The 24,139-nt window shown below is 35.8% G+C and overlaps 1 protein-coding gene across 2 annotated transcripts in view; it reads right to left on the bottom strand.

Moving 5' to 3' along the window:
• PTER (phosphotriesterase related) overlaps positions 1-24,139 on the bottom strand; it is a 101,647-nt gene that overhangs the window by 36,133 nt on the left and 41,375 nt on the right. For both annotated transcript variants that reach the window (XM_074266673.1, XM_074266674.1), the window contains exons 2-3: positions 10,057-10,520; positions 7,909-8,174 (exon numbers count right to left, since the gene is read on the bottom strand). In XM_074266673.1, coding sequence (XP_074122774.1) covers positions 7,909-8,174; positions 10,057-10,488 — 698 coding nt within the window. In that variant the 5' untranslated portion in view covers positions 10,489-10,520. The remainder of the gene's footprint in view (positions 1-7,908; positions 8,175-10,056; positions 10,521-24,139) is intronic.

Below are 24,139 nucleotides of genomic sequence, written 5' to 3'. Positions count from 1 at the left end.
TAGAGCTTCTGATGTCATAGCTTATATTTCTAAGACCATTACAAAATTTAATACTTCAATTAGAGAGCCATAAGTATATTTTCAATTGGTCATTTTCCATTTTGCCTTTAATTTTTTAATGTTGAAAACATATAGTAATGATATAGGGTTAGATCCTTGAAAGTATTGGCTAAAACTTATCTGTGATCTGATCATTTGGTAGTTCAAATAAGCCCTTAATAGAGCTTATTTCGTGCATATACAGTAGAAAATCAGAAGTTAAATGATTACATGGACATGAGCACAACAGAGTGTGTTCAGTTCAATGGAAATTATTAATTTTATGCATATATACAACATGATCTAACCCTAGAAATAAATTACAATTTTGGGGAAAACTGTAGAAAACACAGAACTCTGAATAATTCTATTGCTATGTACTTATATTCCTATGCAATTTGTATTTGAATAGGAGTCTTTGCTCTTAGGCCATCTACTCTTGTCTGCTTAATTCTGTATAATTAAGTCATTATCTCTGTTTAATGACATCATAGTCTGTTACCATGGCAAGGGCTGATGTCACCCCTTCAATATTATGACTTAAGTGCAGGCTCAAGCACCAGGAACAGATGGGCTGCAAGGGAGAAAAACCCTTGTTTAAATAAAATTGTTGCCAGAAGTAGACTCAGAATTGCCAAGTGTAATTAAATTTTTATTTTAAAATACACTTCACAGTTTATACATGATAGGAAGAGGGTTTTTTTTTAAAATCATGTGAACTTTCCCACTGCTACGCAACACAAAAGAGATTCTGTTTTTCATGTAGGGCTACACACAGTTCAAGGAAGTATGATATCTAGGAGAGGGAAGATAAATCTCATGGACATGGCAACCCTATTTGTTAAAGTGTCACATTTCATGGGAGGGGTGTCACCAGCATGAAAAATTGCTTTTGAAAAAGAAAATTACTAGTGAAAGGTGTAGGTGGGTATGAGATCCTAGCTGGAATGCATGATCCACCACTTTCTCTTGGGCAGAATGTCAGCTTTGTTCAAGTATCTCTATAAAGACAGCTATATTGGGGAAGAGTTGATAAATCCTCAACATCACCGTTTGTCATCGCCTTCCCAAGATTTGCCAAGAAGCTGCCAGTGACTCTCATGGTTCATGGATGTTACATGAACATGGAGAAGGACGGTGGCCATTTTTTATAAGGGAAGGTTTTGGAGTTAAGAACAGAAGGCTGGGAGAGCTAAAAAATGGTTGTGTTACTTTCTTGCTTAGGATAGTTTCTGCCCATGTTGTTGTTGTTGTTTTTCAGTCGTATCCAACTTTTCGTGATCCCTTTTGAGGATTTCTTGCCAAAAATATTGAAGTGATTTGTCACTTTCTTCTTCAGCTTATTTTACAAATGAGGAACCTGAGGCAAATAGATCAACCTGCCCAGGGTCACACAGCTAGTATATATCTGTTATTTTCCTGGCTCTGGGTCTGGTGTTCTATTGCACTACTTAGATAGCCCTGTGAGAACTCCGTTTTGAGCTAGAATTTGTTACACACACACACACACACACACACACACACACACACACACACACACACACACACACTCACACTCACTCACACACTCCTATATAGTTTATGCCTTATTGTCCATACAACAAATGTCTATATTTTATATTTTTATATTCCATAAATATATGTATACATATGCTTATATCTTTAAACAAATCTGTGTATATGTATACACACACACATATATATATACACATACACACATGTGTGTGTATAATTCCAGATCAAAATAGTGTATATATATGTATACACACAACATATACACATAATACATACAATGCAACACATGCATGCACACCCATATACAACACATACAATACATATATACATACATGTGCACATACATATATCTATATATAATTGAATATACATGTACACATATATGTGCAGAAGTATACACAGAAGTACATATTATATATGACTAAGCAGAGATTACAGAAATAAGTCTACACACTCATGTTAGGCTCTATTCACATCTCTATAGATGTATTTATAAAGAAGAGTGCTTTCTGTACTTTCTAAGGTCATACCAATGACATACACAATGACAGCCAGCAATAGAAATAGGAAGAAGTCCCAGTACTCTAAGTATGTTCTCTTTTATGAATTGTTACTTGTCTAGCCTTCATTTTTTCCTTCAGGTCTAAGTTGATTTTTTTTCATTCCTGATAGTGCAGAAGGACTTAGTCCATTTTTGACTAAGGGGTAACCTCTATTCTGTGTATTATAGGTCAAGAAAAAGAGATAACACTAATAACAATCAGCCATTACCCTAATCTAATATAGGATTCTAAATACTTGAAGCCCCATCAGTTAATAAAATTTACAATGTCTATGCACTTAAATGTTTTAAAATATTATTTACAATATACTTTTTAATATTAAAATTTCATTTAAATTAAAATTTGTTATTTAAAATATTTAAATATTTTAAAAATACACAATACTTTTGTGCTATAAAAATGTAACTGTACTATTATTCTTCTCTGGAGAGGTTTTTTGGAGGGAGGGTATGGCTACTGAATATTTGCCTGTGATTTCTTTGTGAATGGCATGAGGCTGATTCGTGAACTTGGAAAAACTTGGGCTGATAGAAGTTGAAAGATTCCCATTCCAAGCAAGTCTTTTAGAATGTTGGCCCTTATGGGAGACTGACAGAGGACCATTCGGTCAATCTAGTTTTGCAAAAGAAAACTTTCAGGAGTGAAACTTTTGAAGAAGAGCGGATGATAATTCATCATCTCTCTTCTAATTAGGAAAGCGAGAGATTGTGCTAAAGCACCATTCTCTCCTAAGAGCTGTCTGAATGTGGCTTGAATGACTATAAGCAAATGAGACCGAGATTGGCATTCTGAACCAATTCTCCATCGCGGCTTGCCTGCTCCTATTCTGTCTACCTCAGCTTTCTTTAACTCCCTTTCAAACCCTGCCATCCCCAAGCAGGGATTTGTAAAAGGGGTGATGTTCTATTTTCTCGCACAGTTCATCTACCTTTCCAAAGTCTGGGCATTCTGCTGCAAAATCCTTTGGGGTTGTTATGATAGATAACCAAGCAGCAAATAGATCGAGGTATAGCAGCTATTTATTGTCCTCCAGGGTAAGTGGAAAATTCCCTTCATTTTGCTGATTGAGAATGTCAGAGAAGTGAAATGATTATAATTTGAACTCGTGTCTTGTAACTCTAAATACAATATCCCACATTGTCTACCTGAGTATATAGACAGCATCCTCACCCTTTCCAGTTATTTTTGTTTTATATCCACTAATGAAAGAGTATAGTCGTAAAAGAGCAAGCACGTAGCTGCCTTAAATAAATGTCAAACTGAAGTCTTGCCCCATGTGGGAAATAAGGTATGTGATATCACTGTGGCATTATTTTCAAATTCAAATAGTCTGTAGTAGTTTGAGAAGAGGTGGATAGTTAGGGTGCAGAGTCACCTTGGTGCATGGTAAATGGTAAATGGATAAATTATCTAGTAAGGTAATTACTTTGAAAAATTCTAAAGACTTACCATTCATCGTGAATTATATGAATTTACACAAATCCCCTAGGTATTATCATGACTTTGTAAATATTACATTTGGACAGTTCCAATGGTCAAAGAGTAATATTGTTTTCCAGGGTTAATTTCTAATGTTTAAGGAGTGCTTTCTACAAGCCCACATTTCTTCAACCATTTATTAAGGGAACAGATGGTAATAGAAGCACTGTTATCCACAGAAACAGATTTATCTTGTCTGTCTGATATCTCTAGGTAAATGACCTTAAGCTGGTCACAAATAGTCACATGACAACAATGTGGTCCAGAGGTCTCCCAGGAAGCCAGTCATTTATTAACTCCTTTGAGCTCGGGGAGACAAAACGTCCCCTCTAGACAGTGAGATAACATCTATGAAGGAAAGCATGCTATAGATGAATCCTACTAAATGGATACTTATATGCCTTAAGAAAAATAATCCTAAGCTTTTGGAAATATTAGTATATTTTACTTTAGTACCTCTAATTAGCATACATTTTAAAAAGTTTTTTTATTTAGAAAAAAAAAAGAAATTATTTTTTACTAAAGACTGTTGAAGCTGGATTTTTACTCTGCTGTACAACCCTCTCTATCCTAAAAGGGGCCAGCAGAGCCAAGCCACCACCTTGATTCGTTGCCATGCAACGGTAACAGCCTGTGGGCTCAAATTCTTCTCCATTATGCCTAAAGAGAATGATGGGGGGGAAAACAAAATTATTTTCTGCTTCCTTGCTGGATACCTTGTTTTCTGTCTCTCCCTCCCCACCTTTTTTGGTGTTTCTGTGTGCATTTTGTTGCATAAAGTATGTGCTTTTTGTGATTTATCTTCTATTATGAAAAGCTGAGATGCACATTTGGTGTGGACCAGATCATACATACTGTCCGGCAGATCTGAGACTGGCCGTGAAAGGCTGACCTCTTCAAACTCCATCCTCGAAACTGCCTTGCTGTGAATATTCACCTGCAGGAACTACAGCTGCCTGCTTGCTGCCAGCCAGGGTTTTTTCCCCCTGTCTACATTATGCTTTTCTGAATGTACTGCTTCTTTGAAAGCCATCTTACCCAGCTGCCTTCCCACTAAATGCACCTACATCCTCTCTTCTCTCTTTTAAGTAGGGAGAACACATAAAACAGAAATAGAATAGGTGGAGGCACTCAAAATGTCCTTTCCATAATGCTCAGTACCGAAGTTGGCTCTCTCACTTTATTCCATCCTAGATCATACTGAAGACACTCAGTGATGGTGCAGCTCCTGAGTATCAATTATGATGAGCCCTTTCCCTTCCCTTTTCCCTTCCCTTTTCCCTGCCCTTTTCCCTTCCCCCTTCCCTTTTCTCTTCCCTTGCCCCTTTCCTTGCCCCTTCCCTTGTCCGTTCCCTTGTCCCTTCCCTTGTTTCTTCTCTTTTCCCTTCCCTTGTTCTTTCCCTTTTCCCTTCCCTTTTCCCTTCCCATTTCCCTTCCCTTGTTCTTTCCCTTTTCCCTTCCCTTTTCCCTTCCCATTTCCCTTCCCTTGTTCTTTCCCTTTTACCTTCCCTTGCCCCTTCCATTTTCCTGTGATGGATTCATAGACTTGTAGAAAGAGAGCTGACTACATTCAGAACACCCAGGTTCAGATTCTGGTTCTGATAATTCTACCTGGATGAACTTTGGAAAGCCATGGAAATGCTTTATCCTTCATTTCCTCGTTTATAAGAGTAAGGAAGCTTGACTAATAACCTCACTAGTCCCTTCCCCTTCTTACTCTATGATCTATGATGTCTACGAAAGTTTTTCTGTCAGGGAAATGTTTCTCAGAACTCCTTAATGAAAATTTCTCCTCAGGTTTTATCAGGTAACACTTTGTCCTCTCATCAATACAGTGAGCTCCTTAAGAGTGAGAACTGTTTTATGTGTTGTTGCATCCCTCCTAGCACCCAGCATGGTTCCTTGTGGGTAGGAGGCATTCAACAACTGTTCATTGAATTGAATTGAATTTGAATTACTTGTCTGTCCACCCTCAAAGCTTTTTACTCTGGCTACATGGAAGCAAGAGATGGAAGAATTCCTGTTGAACCATCATCTCTAAATGTAAAAAATGCTATCTCAGAATATCAGTATTATAGGGCATTTAGATAATCTGGGACATATTACTGACAATGGTCAGATACAAGTCAGGGATATTATATAATCACTTCTTTTTTAAAAATAGGATTGTATTGGGGTAGCTAGATGATGCAGTGGATAAAGCACCAGCCCTGAAGTCAAGAAGACCTGAGTTCAAATCCCGTCTCAGACACTTACTACTTCCTAGCTGTGTGACCCTGGGAAAGTCACTTAACCCCAATTATCTCAGCAAAAAAAATTAAAAATAAATAAATAGGATTATATTTCTTTTCAAATACATATAAATATAGTTTTCAGCATTTATTTTTTTGCAAAACTTTGTGTTCCAAATTTCTCTCTTTACCCCTTACCTCTCCCTTCCCCAAGACAGTAACCATTCTAGAGAGATATTGTATAATCACTTTTTGAGATAAAAATCTCTTAGTGGCAATAGTAAGTAAAAACATACTAGAAATTTCCTGAGATGGCTAAGTAGTGAACATGAAGCCATCACAGCTGCATAAATAACTGGTTTTATTTTGATGAGCCTCGGCTTCCTCATTTTGGGGACACACAGAGTGATTTATTTTTTCTGCACAGGATTCTACAATATTTCTATTAAGGGGAATAGCTATATACATAAATTCTACTGCATTATTAGTTAATCAAATAGCAGAATGTCTGGTCTGTTCATCAGGATTTGTCAATCTGTTGGGATGGCATTATTCCAATGAGTATGATAACAGCTATTTTCTAAAATATTCTTAGCTTCGTACTTAGAGAAACTGCATTAATTTTTGTATCAATTACATTTAAGGGATTATTACTCATGGAAAATCTTAGTCAAACTGTTATGACTGTTTATAAAATCCATAGCTGCAAATGCCAAATACCCCCTGCTGCTCAATGTATGTATTCTGTCTCTTACAGGTCAACAGCCTTGGCCCTGGGAGAAATCTCTGCCAAAGAGCCCAGGTTTTCTGATTGGTGATTGACTTTTGCTACAATATGCAGACATATAATCTTTCTTCTCATCATCTCCCTCTCCCTAAATCCAGTTTTGTAATCATTCAACTCTGCCAGTATTCCTGGATGTGGCCTCCCCACTCATGATCCCTGTAACTCTCTGGACCAAGGTGCTTCTCCTTGGCTATCATTCCCCTCTGAGTATTGTTTCTCTTCTTGAGATAAAAACTCCTTGAAAAAAAGGATTATCTTTGTTTATAATCTCTAGCACCTATACAATGTGTGTCACACAGTAACTGCTTAATACAAACTTTCTCTTCCTCTCAATCATTCATTTGGGAACCACTGAATGAACAGTTGTCAGGGTGGTATAGTGGGTACAGCTCTGGGTTGGGGTCTCAAAGATGCAGCTTCAGACAATTAACTAGCTATGTTTTCCTGGGCAAATCACTTACCTCCTGTTAGCCTTAATTTATTCAACTATAATATGAGGTTAAAATGAGAATAATAATAGCACCTATCTCACCAGGATTGTAGCAAGGATCAAATGAAATAATATTTGTAAAAAAGAAACAAATCCAAACCTAAAAAAATCATCTAGCACATTTTCTGGAACATAGTAGATGCTATAAAAAAGCTTAATCTCTTCCCATTCCCCTCTTATTCACTCTCTTACTTCAATATGGATGTATGATTTCATTGCTCTTGGCTCAGTCCACTGATGAGGGAACCTTTTATAACCTTTTTCACTTCAGTCATTCCTGCCAGGGCCTGTACTCCAGGAATAGCAGTTATGAACTCGGAACAGACATACAGGCCAAAACATGGCATCAGACAACTTTGATTAAAGCCCAAACTATTTCTTTACACATTTCTTTTTATTTTTGCTTTTATTTTTCATAGGCTTTTCAAAGAATCATCAATTCTAGATTGACCATCTCAAATCCAACATGGTAACATGGGTACGAAAGGCTACATAATCAACAAGCCTTTGCAGAACCCTCTCATTTACTGTTTATTAATGGTAATTACTCATTACAATTTTGTACAATTATTGAATATGGTAAATTAACCATGATTGTAAATTCTTGCATTTTTGCAAGATTATATAAAATCTTGTAAAAACTATGTGTTGCGATTTGACAAACAGTACTTGATTCTATGATCACTGCAGATTGAATTGATCTGCTCATTTCCTGGTAAGCCTAAAATAAACATTCGAACCCATAGGCTGATAAACTCAGCCATATACATGTTTCATATACTGGTTCCTATACAGCATCTTTACCTGTCAAGGTGAGACATGACGGTCTTGGAGATGTCTGCCCCAGCTTCTTGCAAGATTCGTATAATCTTAAAGGGCGAGTTTGGATTCCTACCAGGGTGGATGATAATCGGGCAGCCAAGCTGAGACTGGGCATGGGCCGTTGCCTGAAGAACCTTATTCTCACTTTCGGTGAGAGGCCAGGAGCAGCCGATTTCTCCAATCACTCCACATTTGATGCTGGTCCCATCAGCTCCGTGTAGTATTTCATTAATAAGAATATCAGTGAGCTAAAGAAGAATGGCAATACCTTATAAACAAAAGAGTATGTAAAAGCATGTGGTGAAGAAATCTATTTGGCAAACATTTGATCCAGCACACATTTATCTGAACACCTATTAAATACCAGGTACAATTAAAGATGTAACAAGTTTACAAAATTTTTCCAGCTCAAAGACTTAAGACATTTGCTATAGATTCTGAAGTGGGGTTGAGTAGGGGGGAAGGTAGGAGATGAGATTCCAGACTGGTCTTTTATTGGTTTGTGGAAATTTCTCTCATTGATATAAAGAAGTAATTCAAATTATTATGTTTGAAGGCTTCCTTGGAGCATCAGAAGTTAAACAACTTGCTCACTATCGGCTGTTATTTGCCCTTTGTTTTCTAAGAGCTCCAGTAACATCATCAGGGTAATGTCTTGATTTGGAAATGAATTGAATTTAAATGAGATAGAATTGGGCAAAGTAATTGGCTTTACTTTCTCCTGCCACTGTCAAAGTCTGGTGATGGCATTAAAAATCAGGATGACTGGTAAAGGCCAATGATGTAGTGGATGATTTGAACTTTCTAAATGAATGTCTTCCAGGTCTGTTTGCTTGAGCCCATTCAATAACTGAGGGCTAAATAAGAATTGAGATAAAAATGCACTCTGAGTTTATCATCTCAAAAATATCCTTTTTTTTTTTTTTTTTTTTTTTTTGGCTTATGTTCAGTATATGTTAGAGGCAGAATCTAAACCAAGGTTTTCCTAATTGCAACTCTTAACTTTATTTCTCTTCCTATAAATATTTCATTTAAAAACCTTTCACTCTAAGATCAGTTAACCAAGTGAGGGAAAAGGCAATTAGGTGATGCATGGATTAAGAAAGTAGTCTATTGTCCAAACTGGACTATCTGGCAGACAAAGGGACAGCTATGGAATAAATTAAGCCCACAGTGAGCAAATCTGTTATTCTACCTTCTTTATTCAATCCTTTACCCCATACAAACAGAAAATACTATCCACAATACATCTGTCTTGTAACATTGTACGTTTTGGTTCATGCATTTAAGATGGTTGTTAAAAGTAATTGGGAGTGTCTGCAAGCATTGCTGTGAGAATAGAATCCAAAGAATATAGTTCATTCAATTTTCCCTACATATTTTGGAAAAGGAAAGTCCTCATGACTGAAGAAATGGAGAATTATAATTTTGAAAATGAACCCTCTGTCAAACAAATTTTAAAGATTAATTGTTCTTTGCAAAAAAATTGCAGCTGTTCTGCTATTACTACTGAATAGATGATGTTAAATGTATGCTTTGGGGATTGTTTTTGCTATTTTCCCCCAACCTTAAAGAGTCACTCCTACCTTACTTCTCTGAATTCCTCCTTCTTAGTCATTATCACGATATAGATAAAAGCAGATGAGTGAATTTTCTTCCATAATCCCTCCAACCCCAACTTTGAAAAGAGAGAAGTAAAAAATTTCACAAATTTGCCAAGTCTCAGCCTGCCAAGTTTCACCCTACAGTGAATTTTTACTGCTGGGTTATTATAAAATCGTGAAGGAAAATTAAGCTTGTATAATTGAGGTTTATAATGGAAAACTGAGGTTTATAAACAGGCCATGGTACCACTACTGAGCACTGATACAATATCTTTGAAATATAATTATCACTATTTGGGATTTTTCAGCACAGAACACATCAAGATTTTCTTTGTCCAAAGTTTTCTTTATGAAGTATTAATGATCTGGCATTTAATCACCATCTCCTTCTGTGCCCCTGTGACTCTGTAGCATGCCCCACTGGTTCTGAGTCAATGAGATTTTTATTTGTGAACTGAAGTTCACCAATAAACAAGGACAAGGCTAGTCTACTCTTGAGTATAGATATCGGCTAGGAATTATTTACCTGCTCTATGGACATCGCACGGGTCTCCGGAGAGTGTGTGGCACCCACATAAAATCCAGCCCCAGAAATGATGTGGACCCCAGTCTCTTCTGCAAACCATTTCAAGGTCTTCACATCTCTACTAAGTCCGCTGGTTGTGTTTTCCACCAGAGCCCCACCTCCATTGGCTTTGTAATATAAGAGCTCCTCCTTGATGGCTTCAATCTCCTGATTTAGTTGAAGATTCTCTTTGTGGGAATATGGGTTCTTCTGAATCCAAAACAAGTTCTTCATCAGAAGAGGTTCCTTAGACAAAGCTTCCTGGCCCAGTGGAGGAGGGGAATAGCTGCAGTCAAAGGTCATGGTCAAGTGCTCATGGGTTAAGGTCCGGCCAAGTTGACCTGGTTCCACAAGACCCAAAACTGTCTGCACTTTGCCACTTAAGGAAGTCATTTCCAAGCACAGGATTTTAATAAAAATGTGTTCTGAAAAAGAAGAAAAATAGGTAAAATTTAGCAGAATGCAAACCCCTCCTCTCCATGGGAAAATGTGTGATTGGAAGCAGACACCTGAGACCAAATCAATAAAATTGGAGATGTCATCTCACTTATCATCCTGCCGAAGTCAGACTCTTTCTATGTATTTTTTTTTTTGTAGAGAATTTGAAGTCCAGTCCAGTTTTAAGTGACACGGCTAATATAGAAGACTCATACCACTTCCTTTGGGATATTTTCACAAGATCTAATCACAACCCCATCTACAGGAAATATTTCTTGATATTCAGTTCACATTTCTCTTTCACTTAATTTCATCTCATTAGTCTTAGCTATACCCTTTCCAATCACATTGTACAATCTTCATTTTTCTTGCCCTCTCTAAACTTCAAGGTTTATACCAAGTTAAAAAGATTCTTCCTTTAGTCACTGGTTAGGCAAGTCTGCTTTTTACTCTACATTGTGCTCTTAAAAAAAAAAAGAAAAAAAAAAGGGAATCACATCCAACTTGACATAGATTTTCCAGTATTTGGAACTAATCAGGAAAAATCTTAAGAAATAATTTAATCCAACCTCTTCATCACAAATATTGAATTTGTGCTTATGTCACAAAAGCTGGAAACAAAGATGGAATCCAAATTCTGGTCTGCAGATCCCAAATCCAGCTCATGTCGAATATTCTCTACTATAGACTTTATGGTGGTTGTAGGGTACATAAAGAAAGCTCTCTGCAAACCTCAAACACTGATTTACAGATAATAATTCTCAGTTATATATGAAAATGGTATTTTCAAGGGCAAGAATCTAATGATTCCATTTGCTAACAATTATTTAAGTGTGCATCAAATCTCTGTTCTTACTGTCCACCTTAGGTGTACTTGTGGGAAGAAGAAAGGTGTGAACTCACATTTAGGAAGATCTGGATTGGAATCCTGCCTCAAACACTTAGTTTAGTGATTGGGGGTGGGGGAGATCAGTTCCTCTGTGAACCTCAGTTTCTTTACTTGGAAAGTGGGAATGATGACAGACTCAGCAGCACAAGGTGGTAGTGAGACTTAAATGAAATAATGTATGTAAAACACTTTGTAAACATTAGAGTGTTATATAAATGCCAGCTGTTATTTTTAAAAAAGGAAACATAGGATCCCAGATTTAGAGTTATAAGGAGCCATCTGGTCCAGGGGCTATTAACTTTTTTGTGTGATACAGACCCATTTGAAACCCATGGACCCCTTTTCAAAATAATGCATGAAATAAAACACATGGTATTTCAAAGGAAACCAATTCTATTGAAATGGTTATCAGAATATATCTTTTTTTTTAAGTTCACTGATTCCAGGTTAAGAATCCCTCATCTGAGGATAATAAAAAAAATTGTCCTACAATCTATTAGAAATTTGTCATTTGGTTGTTTTTAGTTAAGTTCAACTCTTTGTGAATCCATTTCCTTCTCTGCCTCATTATACAGATGAGGCAAAGTTAAGTGACTTGCCCAGAGTCACACTGCTAGTAAGTGTCTGAATATGGATTTGAATTTAGGAAGATGAATCTTTCTGATTTCAGTTCTGGTACATCACCTCGCTTCTCTGAAAATCTATTAGAAAATTTAGACTTAAAAAACAAAACAAAACTACCTCTGAACTTCAGTAATGTAATAAAACAGGTTTCTATTTAAAGGGATAAACCAAATTATAATGAAATAAAAAATTAGGAATATTGAAGAATTCAAATTTGTAAGATTTTAACAGCTCAAATACATGGGTATGACTGAGAATAAAAAAGGAGATAGCATCAGTTCAGAGTTACAAACTAGTTTCCAGTTTTTAAAGTATTGTAGAGACCTCCAAAATATGGGTCTTGAGGAAATCCCATGAATTTGCCCAATTGAAGGTAAACTTTGGTTGTAAGTAATCAGTATCATTTATTGAGATCTGAAGATGTGATAATATTAACTCCAGGAAAAACAAGGATAAAGTTGATGGGTGAGAGTCCATTTCTGAGAAGGTAACAGAACATCCTACTTTGGCTCAAAGAAACATAACATTATATTATGTTCATTATTGTTCAATATAAAAAATTACTTCATGTAATGGCGCACTTTTTGTTACTAGGTTTCTGTAACTGGTTATAGCTATTAGTTAATGCATAGAGCCCACATGCCCAAGATATCGGGGTCCATCTTTTTAAGGGCAGTTGACTTTTTCTCTGTTCCCTTCTCATCCTTGTCTCCTGGCTTCCTTCAAGTCCTAGCTACAATCCCATTGTTCAGAAGTCTTTCCTTTTGTCTCTTAATTTTAATGCCTTTCCTCTACTGATTATATCCAATTTGTCCTTTTTATAACTTATTTTTATTTGTCTCATCCATTAGATTGTTATTTCCTTCAGAACAGGGACTATATTTTATCTTTCTTTGTGGCCACATTTATTGAGCACCTACTATGTTTACTGACTGACTATTCCATGTAACAAGAACAACTTAACGACAATAACAATTTCTAACTCCAACACTCTCTACTATATAGTCACTTTGCTTGTAAACATGTGCCATGTAGTCATAGAAGAACCAAAGAAGATAATGTGGATGGACTAATAAGTCCTTCACCAGTACTGGAAGAATTGTTTAAACCGTTTATTTAATTGAAAATGGGTTAAATGAGCGGGGAATTCAGTATCCAGTAAATAGAACACTGGCCTGAGGAGGATTTGAGTTCAAATGTGACATCAAACATTAATAAACTTCTATGTTACTAAGAACTATGTTTCTATTGGTATTTCATCATCTTTTTGTTTCTTTTCAGGATGTTTGATTTACTGATTTTCTGGAACATAATTCTCAGATTGTCTTTCTCAATTTTTTTGGATACCTATAACGTTGAGAGTTATGATCTGTCCTTTTTGATTCTTTTACTCTGCATGGATCCCAATTTGGAATTGAAATTCTGTCATTTTTTTTGAATTTGTATTTTTAACAACTGTACATTGCATACAATTCTGTTTTTTTCTTTTTCTGATCTTTTGAGATTTTCTATTGTAATTTCTACTCTAGCTACTTTCTTCATTATTTCTATTAGATTTTCAAGTTTTTAAACTTTTTAACTTAAGTTCTGTCCACTGATTTGTCACTTTCCTCAAACTCAACTTTTATTTGGTTTTGCAATTTTCTATTCATGGTCATTCTTCTTTAATTTCTTAAGAGATGTTATTTGTCCACCTAAGACCATTTTGAACTATCAAATATTGGCTCCCCCCCACACACACACATACACACCTTGTGACATCTAAAATTTGATTTTATTTAATTGGTTTGTTGTATTTTTAAATTATATCAGCATTTATTTCACTTTGGTAATTTTCTATTTTGCTTGATTGTGTATTTTAATATAATTTTAAGATGCTTTCCACCCCCTTTTAGTGAATTTCTAACTCTTGTGAAGGGCATGTAAGGATTTTAGCTCCTTTATATACACTTTTTTCTGCCATCTTGTCTGGAGAGACCTTAGAAAAAGTTTCCACATCAGTAATATATTTAATGTTTTCTTAATTATAATATTACCATACAAAATTAGAAAATTCCACACCAAGGTATGCAATTTTTGGATGCATTAAAGTCCAATAGTTTTCAAACTTTCTCAGAATGAAGTTTCTATAATCACTACTCCACAAATGGCCCAGTTTGGTTCCCAGTGTTTCCATGTTGGATTGGCCCACAAATCTACTGTGGACCATGTACACAGCCTGCCATGCTATAGTGCTCTATAAAAACACAATATTTATTATTTCAATTTGACTCATAACAGCAATGTACTTATTACATGGCACTGTGTTTTAAGACATTTCTGTCAGACTCCTCTCCTATTAAATCTTTCAGTGCAATAAATGTCCATGTCCCAAGTATCCCAATTGGCAGCTCATGGTTTCAAAAACAGCAGGAAATTTCCTGGGAACAATGGAGGAAAAGGAATTTTCTCTATGTATGAGTACTTAATATATTTCTACCTTTTCTGAGGTTTATTGTACAATGGTTCTCTGATACATTGCTTTATAACTTTTAATGTTGAATAGTGTTTTAAAAATCACTAAGGATGTCCATTTAAAAGCAATGAAATGCAACCACTTCCATTATTACCATATAGGTAATAATAATAATAATATCCATCAAGTTGCCAGATGGTGACATAAACAAGCAAGATCAAGTTTCTCGAAATCAACAATGAATAGTTGCTATACTCAATGGAAACCATTCCATTATATTCAAAGGCAAATCCTAATCATAGAGAAATCCATTTTTGTTAGTTTTCTTGGGTTCCTTTTTTTTTTGGTTAAGGAAGAAGATGGACATGTTATCACAGAATTTGAGAGGTTAAAATAACCTTTGTGGCCATTGAGGTCAACCCTTTCCAGGATTCCTTCTCTGACATACCTGACAGGTGATCATTCAGCTTTTGCCTGAAGAGATCCAAGGAGAATCCAACCCTCTTGTATTAACCAATTCTGCTTTTTGACTCTTTTTTTTGGGGGGACATCAAATCTAAATTTTCTACTTTGCAATTTCTTGCACTGCTTAGAGTTCTGCCCTCTGGGTCAAACAGAACAAATCTAATCTCCTTCCCACATGACAATCCTTCAATATTTGAAGACAGCTATAATGTTTTCCTTGAGTCTTCTCTTTTCTAGGCAAAATATTCCATGAAGTGATCTTCATATAACAAAAGTGACGTTATTTTCTAAACTAAGTGTCAGGAAAATAAGCATAGTGGCAGATGTATACCATCTAGAAAAGAAGGAAAGTGCCTTTTCAGAGTATGTTCCTTGACAAATGATACCTCCATTCAAGATCTCTCAGGCCATTTGGCACTTACAAGTAACCTGATTTTGTCGGCTTGTATAGTTTTTTTTTTTCTTGAGTAAAAATTGAAAACATTTTAAATAACTGTTGGTTGATTCAGTAAAAAATGGAAATTAATGGAAAAATAAATTGTTGACTTGTTTGATTTAATGGAAAGGTAAATTGGTGTAGTAAATAGAGAATCAGGCTTGGAGTCAGGAAGGCCTACATTCAATTTATGTCTCTGATATATGCTCACTTTGAGACAAGAGGAAAGTTAACTTTTCAGTGTTCTAAGTGACTGTTAAAGCCACTTCTTAGAAGTGTTGCAAATGTACACTAATGGTGAGAATTTACATGCTAGAAGTTCTTTATATGTAGGAAATCAGCTCTTGAACCAAAAATGGACATAATTCACTTGGAGATTAATTCAAAACTAAACTGTTAATCTGTTAACTTTTGTGACTTATTATGAGTGCCTGAAACTTTCTTAAAAGGCATAGCTTCCCCAAATGGATAGATATTCTCAAAAATAAAATAATATAGGTTTCTTTAATTGGTTATCCCTTTATTCAACCAAAATAAAAATATTCTTACCAAAATACAAGAAAATATTATCCCTATTCAGGTCAAAATACAATATGACTCACTAACCACTCACTATCCTAACATCCTGAAGCTTCTGCAAGTGCAATCTTATTGTTGCCAAAACACTTTCTGTGCAACTAACCTTTATACATTGCTAAATTTGAAAAACTGAGATTTCAGCCTGTCTCTATGTCAGAATAAGAGCATAAAACTCAGTTTCAATAACTGCTATGAGACTGTTTGCTACAATTTTTCCCTTCCACCAGGAACATACTTCTCTTGGGATTGAAAAATATAATGCTACTGGCTACAATTGTGACTTCCTTTCCCCGTCTTTCTTGTCTCTCTCTGTCCCTCCTTTCTTATCACTTTTTCCTCCCTCTGTTCCTCTCTTCTTTCTTTACTCTATCCCTCCCTCCTTTCTTCCTTCCCCTTTTCCCTCCTTCCCTCTCTTCTTCCCTTTCTTCCTTCCTTTTCCTTCCTTCTTCCCTTTCCCTTCCTTCTTTCCTTCTTCATGAGAAACTTATCCTAGGCGATTAAGTTTGTTGTAGAAGGGTAGAAGTAATCACAGATTAAATGATTCCTAGCAATCCACACTGATCTTTCAACATATCAAGAATTTGGATAAAAAGTAAGGCTGGTCTTTACTGTCTTTGGCCCTAAGTGCCCTTCGAAGTTCTTTGGTTGATTTCAATTCCTGGCCAAATCACAAATATGATAATTACTTTTAAATTACCTCTGTCTCTCATGCAGTTTCATTTGGATGACTGCTTATTGAAGAATCATGGGAGATGAAATGAGTACTTGGCCCAAGAAACCTGGAGAAATAGAATCTTTTGCCAAGTAATAGGAAGAGTCATTTGCCAAGAATGTACATAAGGAGATATCAGGCTGAATCCTGATTGTGCTACTTATCTGTTCTTGAACAAATGATTTATCCTCCATAAGTTCCAGGGAAAGGACTGATCTGTCATGTTAAAGGAAGTTCTTTATTGGGAAGTTCCTACATTGATGGAATCAGGTGCAGTAAAAACATGCATTTGGAATTTGTTATATGGTGTGGAATGCTGGTTTATATCCTCCCTGCCTTTTTTCCCTTTCCAAACTGCTTTCCAGTTTTTGCAGTGGTTTACAATAACAAAATTTTAGGAAGGACACCAACAAATTAGAATATATTCAGAAAAGAATAATCAGAATCCTGGGAGAAGTAGAAACCATGCTATACAAAAAGTAGATTGAAGAAACTTGCAAGGAACTGGTTGCAATAGATAAAAGTAGCAGAGGAAAGTTTTGGTTCAACATTCAGAAAAACTGTATAACATTTGACAGGTGAGTGGTTCAGTGGTAGGGATGTGAAGTCAGGAAGACCCATCTTCCAAAGTTCAAATCTGATATCAGACTCTTCCTAGTTGTGTGATTCTGGGCAAATCACTTAACCCTGTTTAACTCAGTTTCCTCATCTGTAAAATAAGCTGGAGAAGGAAATGGCAAACCATTTCAATGTAATCCCAAAGGAGTACAAAGAGTCAGACATAACTGAAAAATGATTGCATTTAGAAATAAGCAAAAAGTAAAACAGACTGTCTTAGGAAATAGAGTCCTTAATCAATGGAGTTCTTTCATTGGAGTTTGGATAATCATGTATTCCAGCCACTCAAATTCAAAACCCTTGAGTCTCTCTGAACTTCCCACTCTCAGCCATCCCAATTATTTAATTAGCTGCCCAATCTTGTTTCTGCCTTCATAACATCTCGCACAATTGATCCCGTCTCTCCATTCACACAACCACTATCAGAGTTGAAGCCCTTATTATCTCTCACCTAGACTATTGCAATATCCTCTTCACAGATCTCTGTGGTCAAAGTCACTGTCACATTGACCCACCCCCTAAATAACTGCCAAAGTAATTTTTGGAAATTGTGGGTGTGACCGCATCACTCCCTGACTTAATATACACTCATAGTTCCCTATCACCATTAGGATCAAACATAAATTTCTCAATTTGGCATTTAAAGCTCTTTTGACATTGTCCCCAACTTCCCTTGCCGGCCTCCTTGCATACTTTCCCCTTTGTTCACATGAAATAAGGCTACTCAAGCTAGTCTTAACTGTTCCTCTCACCTGGCACTGTCTCCCATCTCTGCCTTTCTTTATTGTTCAAACCTCACACCTGGAACACAATCCTTTATTTCTGCTTCTTAGTTTCCCTAGTTTTATTCAAAGCTTTGTTAGTTCAAGCAGCACCTTCTGAAACAAGATGTTTTTCTCTATGCTTCCAATGCTAGTGCCTTTCTGGCAAGATTTTGTCGTTCAGTGATTTCAGTCAGGACCCTATTTCAGTTGGGTTTTCTTGGCATGATTTACCATTTATTTCTACAGATGAGGAAACTGAGGCAAATTGGGTGAAGTGATTGCCTAGAGTTTCACAGCAAGGAAGTGTCTGAGGCAGGGTCAGCCTGATTCTAGGTCTAACTCTCTATTCACTGTGCTGCAACCTAGCTGCTCTTCTGACAAGGTAATATTTATTTTATGTGCGCACATGCTCACTTTCCCCCTTCCCCCATTTATGTTGCCTCTGCTAACTAGATTATAAACTCCTAGAGAATCCAAGCACAGTGACTGTTACAGAGCAGGCAATGATTAAGTGCCTGTTGATTGAATGATTATGGAGGAGGTTCTTGCCCATATGGATTGGACTGGATAATACCTAGGTCTTGTTCTTCTTTAAGATTCTGTGAATTTAGTGGTTAATAAGTGAGCAAAATAGGCCTTGAGCCTATCCATTTGGGCTATTGGGCTGAGTGCAAAATCATATTCTTTGGAAGAGGAAAAAATGATCATACACTAGAGTTCAAAGTGTTTTCTAAATATTTGCTGGTTATCTCAGACAAATATAAACTTTTTCTTTTGGGTGACAAATTTCAGGGACTGGAGTTTATGAATCAAGTAGAACTCTGAATTGCCTATAAATAAATCATCTGTTAAAGCTTCACATTAAGTTTTGTTGCTTTTATTAACATATTCCTTCACTTCTGGCACATGGTTGTTAAAAGTAAATTGATTTGGAAATGACCTATTGATTTATGATTAAATCCATATCCTGCAAGGGAAGGAAGAATAACCAGCTAATGCCCAAGCTAAAATATGTCCTAAGGTGAAAGGAGTTTAGTTTTAAAATAAAGGAAAAATAAAACATTCTGAACCCTTGGATAATCTCAAGAAACATTTATTGAGCACTACCTGTGGATTTGACACTGTTTTTCTCTCTGAACTCTTTCATCTGCTTAAATGTTGTTTTGTAAATAGGCCATTTAAAAATGCTATACAGAAAATCAACAACTATTGTTTTAACACTGAAACTCTGAACTTTTCTCTTTCTCTGGAGAAATCTTCCACAGTGGATCCCTCTTCCTTCCTTCCTTCCTTCCTTCCTTCCTTCCTTCCTTCCTTCCTTCCTTCCTTCCTTCCTTCCTTCCTTCCTTCCTTCCTTCCCTTCCTTCCTTCCTTCCTTCCTTCCTTCCTTCCTTCCCTTCCTTCCTTCCTTCCTTCCTTCCTTTCCTTTCCTTTCCTTTCCTTTCCTTTTCTTCCTTCCTTCCTTCCTTCCTTCCTTCCTTCCTTCCTTCCTTCCTTCCTTCCTTCCTTCCTTCCTTCCTTCCTTCCTTCCTTCCTTCCTTCCTTCCTTCCTTCCTTCCTTCCTTCCTTCCTTCCTTCCTTCCTTCCTTCCTTCCCTTTTCTCTTTTTCACCCTTTTTTCTTTTTTGGCAGAGAGGTAATTTGAGAGTGATTGATAAGTGACTTATTCAGGATCTTCAGCTAATGAGTGTTTCAGACTAGTTTTGAACTCAGGTTCTCCTGATTCCTTCTCTATCCATGCACCAATCAGATGCCCCAGTTTTAGCTGCAATTGGACTTTATTTGCCCATCTACTGACTGAATTTATAGTTTGGGGGTTTCGCTTTCTAATATATACACATTTTCTAGTGAATCTTTCTACCAAAATATTGTCCTCATAAAGAAGGACTTTTCCCTTGGCTTTCAGGAATACTATTTTCCTTTGGCCCTCCAGGAAAACTTACGAGATTGAGACTGCATGGACATAAATCACATCCTACCAAGATGTAAACTAAGCATTTGATGCAGAGATTAGAAGACCTGGAAAGATGAAGTCATGAATATAATCTCTGCTTATTATTATCTATGCTTTCTTTAAATGGAAATTTATTATTACATATTTTTAATCCTCCCTGAGGTCCTGCTGGACATATGACAATATTTTGTTTTGTTTTTTATTTTTCTGTATTTTTTCTATTTCTTTTGTTATTTTATATTTAGTTTTAAATAAATAATTAAATTAAAACTTTTAAAAAAAAGAAAAAGAAAGTTTAAAAAAAAACAAAAAAGATCTATATTTAAATCACACATCAGATATTTATTAACTCTGGAACCTGGAGCAAGTCCATTTAACTTTTCCTCAGCCTCAACTAACTTATCTGTAAAATAAAGATAATAATCACACCTACTTTCATCAAAGTATTGTGAGAATCAAATGGTATGATAATAGTTTTCAAACCTAAATGTGCTTTAATTATTATTATAATTATTAATAGTGAAGATGTTTGTGTAATATATATATATAATATGTAATATGCATATTCACACATATATGTATGTAATATACATATTATCTATCTGTCCATCTGTCTGCCTATCTACCTACCTATCAATCCATCTATACATCTATTTCTGTCTATCTATCCCTCATCCCTTTTTCCATCTATCTTTCTATCTATCCATTCATTCATCCATTTATCTGTCTATTTATCCATCCATTCATCCATCCATCCAATTATCAACTGTCTGTCAATCCATTCATCCATCCATCTATTCATCTATCCCATCTGTCTATCTATCTACATTTATACCTAACTACAGAATTCACTTGTGGTCTAGATAATTCAGTCTTTTCAGCCATTATAATAACTAATATTAAATATTGTGGCTCAAATGCTTTGATATGGTCAAGATGTTTTAATTGATTATGTGTGCTGAAAAACAGAAAAAAAAGAAAGAAGGGAAGACAAAAGCCTGACTTTAAGTAAAGGAATAAAGACAGTTCAGGGTCATTTTTTGTTTTAGCCAGAAAATCCTCAAATAGACTAACATCTTCCTTAATGCTTTAGGTGACAACCACATGTCACAAGGCATTTGGATCTAAAATATTCCATCTAAAACTCTTTGATGAAATTACACAACTAAATGTTGCCTTTTTTTTGTAAATGGGGAGATTATTTCATCATTGCAAAGACGACCCTGTGTAAAGACTTCTTCCAATGATGTGCAACAGCTATCCTTGTGGGTCCTTGGCCATCATCATTGGCCAATATGTGTCCCTAATGGGACTTGCACCCAAGCTTTTCTCATTCCAAGTCTTGCTTGCAGTGTAGTATACTAAGCTTCAGGCTGCTAGGTGGCCCTAACAATGCACAGAGCACCAGACCTGGAGTTGAGAAGATCTGAGTTCAAATCCAATCTTAGTTACTCTATGGTTATATGACTCTGGGCAAGTTACTTAATGCTATTTGCTTCGGTTTTTTCCCCCCATAAAATGAGCTGGATAAGTAAATGAACAATTACTCCAGTATCTTTGCCAAGAAAATTCCCCAAAAAGAAGACATGGAAATTTGGGCCCAGCTATAAAATAAAAAAAATATGCTGCATTTTTCTCACATATAAAATGTGAAACTTTCTTTTCACATCAACACAACAACCTGTTTAAACTAGATTGCTAGATAAAGACATGAGGATATATACATACACTTCTTTTCCAACATAGCACACGAAACTGGAAGCATTATGTTTAATGATGTCCAGAGGATAAAAATTATTGGAGTATACTGCTGTTATTTTAGGGATAATACCCAATTCTGTTTCTTTCTCCTTTAGTGGAAAGAACAGAGCTTTAGAATCAAATGACCTGTATTCAAATCCCAGCTGCGCCACTTGCACTTGTGTGATCTTAGGAAAGACCTTTGAGACCTCAATATTCTCATCTATTAAATGAAGATCTTAGATACATAGCCCCTTAAGCCTCTTCAAATTCTCAATATATGTGATCTATGTTCAAAACCACAAGACTTTATTGGAACTCTTGGATGCCAATGAAAGCCCCAAGTACATCAGTGACATGAGTTTTCAACTAAGTTTCAGAAGAGAAAAGGAAGCCCTCATCCCCTCCTCCTGCCTTTTTTGTTTGAGATTTTGTCACCAATATATTGTGTCTTAATTTTTGGCTAAAAATTTTGTATGATATTTTTATAATGTGAAAGGACACTGTAGATTTTGATCCTATAAAGCTAAGACCTTAATCCCACAATGATTTTTGGTGGATAGAAATTCTGCTTTGTATGAAAAGAATTAGAATAACTACTTAGTTTAATTGAGGTGACCTGATGTTAAAGAGATTAATATTTTACTTAATGATATTTCCTCCCCCAAAAAACACTGTATAGGACTATGATCAATTTTAATAGTCAATGTTGTCCTTAAATGCTAACAGAAGTAGTGGTATTGTGAGATCCTAATAAAAAATATCCCATGGAGGATATTTCTTAAATCTAACTTTAACGGTTTAAAACCAGGTCAGTGGGTTGACTGATTTTCAAAGGATAAATAAGGAATGAGAAAATAAAAGTCTATTAGCTATAACAAACTCCTCTTTATTATCATAATGAGTTGCTGCTCACCAAGTGAAACCCCAAATGTAAGATGTGCTTTTGTTTGAATCTTTAAAGTCAAATTATCCTCTCAATTCCATAGCTGTGGTTTGTTTTGATTACATTCAAGCTGTCTGACCCAGCCACTAATTGAATGTTCTTAGCTCTAGTTGGAGTTCTGGGACAACCCACAGTTTTGGAAAAGGTTCAGTGATCTGTGTCATGCTCGTCACAGTCAAGACTGGCAGAAAGACTGAGATGACAGTATAAAATTATTTCTCCTTTGTGGGTTTGTGGGTGGAGACATAGGTTGTGCAGAAAAAAATAGCTCTCTGATATTAAGAAGAAGAAGGATCACGGATTATTCTTTTTAGCAATAAAAAAGGTTAAGCAAAAGTGAAATGTCAGGGGTGGAAGGCTGTGACCCTACAAAATAGACAATTGCTTTTCTTTGGGAGGTGAACAACCTGGGATGAGAATAGGCAGATTACACACCTTTTTTTTTTTTTTTTTTTTTTATCCTCAATATCAAGCACAGGGTTGTGGAGGGGATAGACAAAACAGCATAGAGATAGAAAGAATTCTGCATTTATTATTATCATTATAGTAGATGCTTAACAAAATATGTTGAATTTAATTGCATTAAATTAACATAACTAAAAACAATTGATGGTTGATAAGATTCCTCACTTGGCTTATAATGAGTTACGAATTTAAAACTAAAAGCAGTAGCTGGAATTGCACATTCATACTATTTTCTAGAACTTGCTTTGATGCTTTTGTGAACCTGTGACAATATGGATATTTCTTCTATCCACACAGATTACAATCCATTTGGGTTTTGCTATGTCCTGTTTGATTCTTGTCCAGGTCCTCTCATACATCCAAAACAAGAGATCTATTTGATGTACTAGGGACTTTTTTTGTGAATTCTCTTGAAATTGTGTGGATTCTACTAAAGGAAGTAAACTGTCCATTTTTCATTTTTTGCTATATGACCAGTCATTTTTTTTTCTGGTCAACCATGTCTCTGACACGTTTCTTTCTCTTCCACAATTCTTCATTAGTTATGTGTTGTAGCCTGTTCAAAGCTAATGTCCCCCTCACCACTATGCTTTGAGTGAATGGCAATGTTAATTCTACAGAGTTTATGGTATTGTTGACTTTGTAGACATTGTAACAAGAAAAATTTAGATTAAAATGATGGGAGTTTGTTTTCATATTATGCAATTTCTCAAAGGAATACAGGAGTTATTTCTCCTTAGGTTAAATTCTGGATATATCTCATTATTCACTCATAGTATTTATTCAAAATACATGTTGGTTGTTGTCTTCCATTCTTGAAGAGGACCAAAATGACATCATTATGTTAGAATTGAGCTGCAATGTGTTTAACTGTGGCTGATCAGATCGATAAAGGTCTCAAGTTGGACACAAATAATCCTATAAACAGTTGGGGTGAACTTTCTAACTTTTCACATCTCA

The sequence above is a fragment of the Sminthopsis crassicaudata genome, chromosome 5 (assembly GCF_048593235.1).
Source record: "Sminthopsis crassicaudata isolate SCR6 chromosome 5, ASM4859323v1, whole genome shotgun sequence".
Classification (NCBI taxonomy): Eukaryota; Metazoa; Chordata; class Mammalia; order Dasyuromorphia; family Dasyuridae; genus Sminthopsis; species Sminthopsis crassicaudata.
Note: the sequence above shows the minus strand (reverse complement) of the source record. Positions and strands in the feature narration are given on the sequence as shown.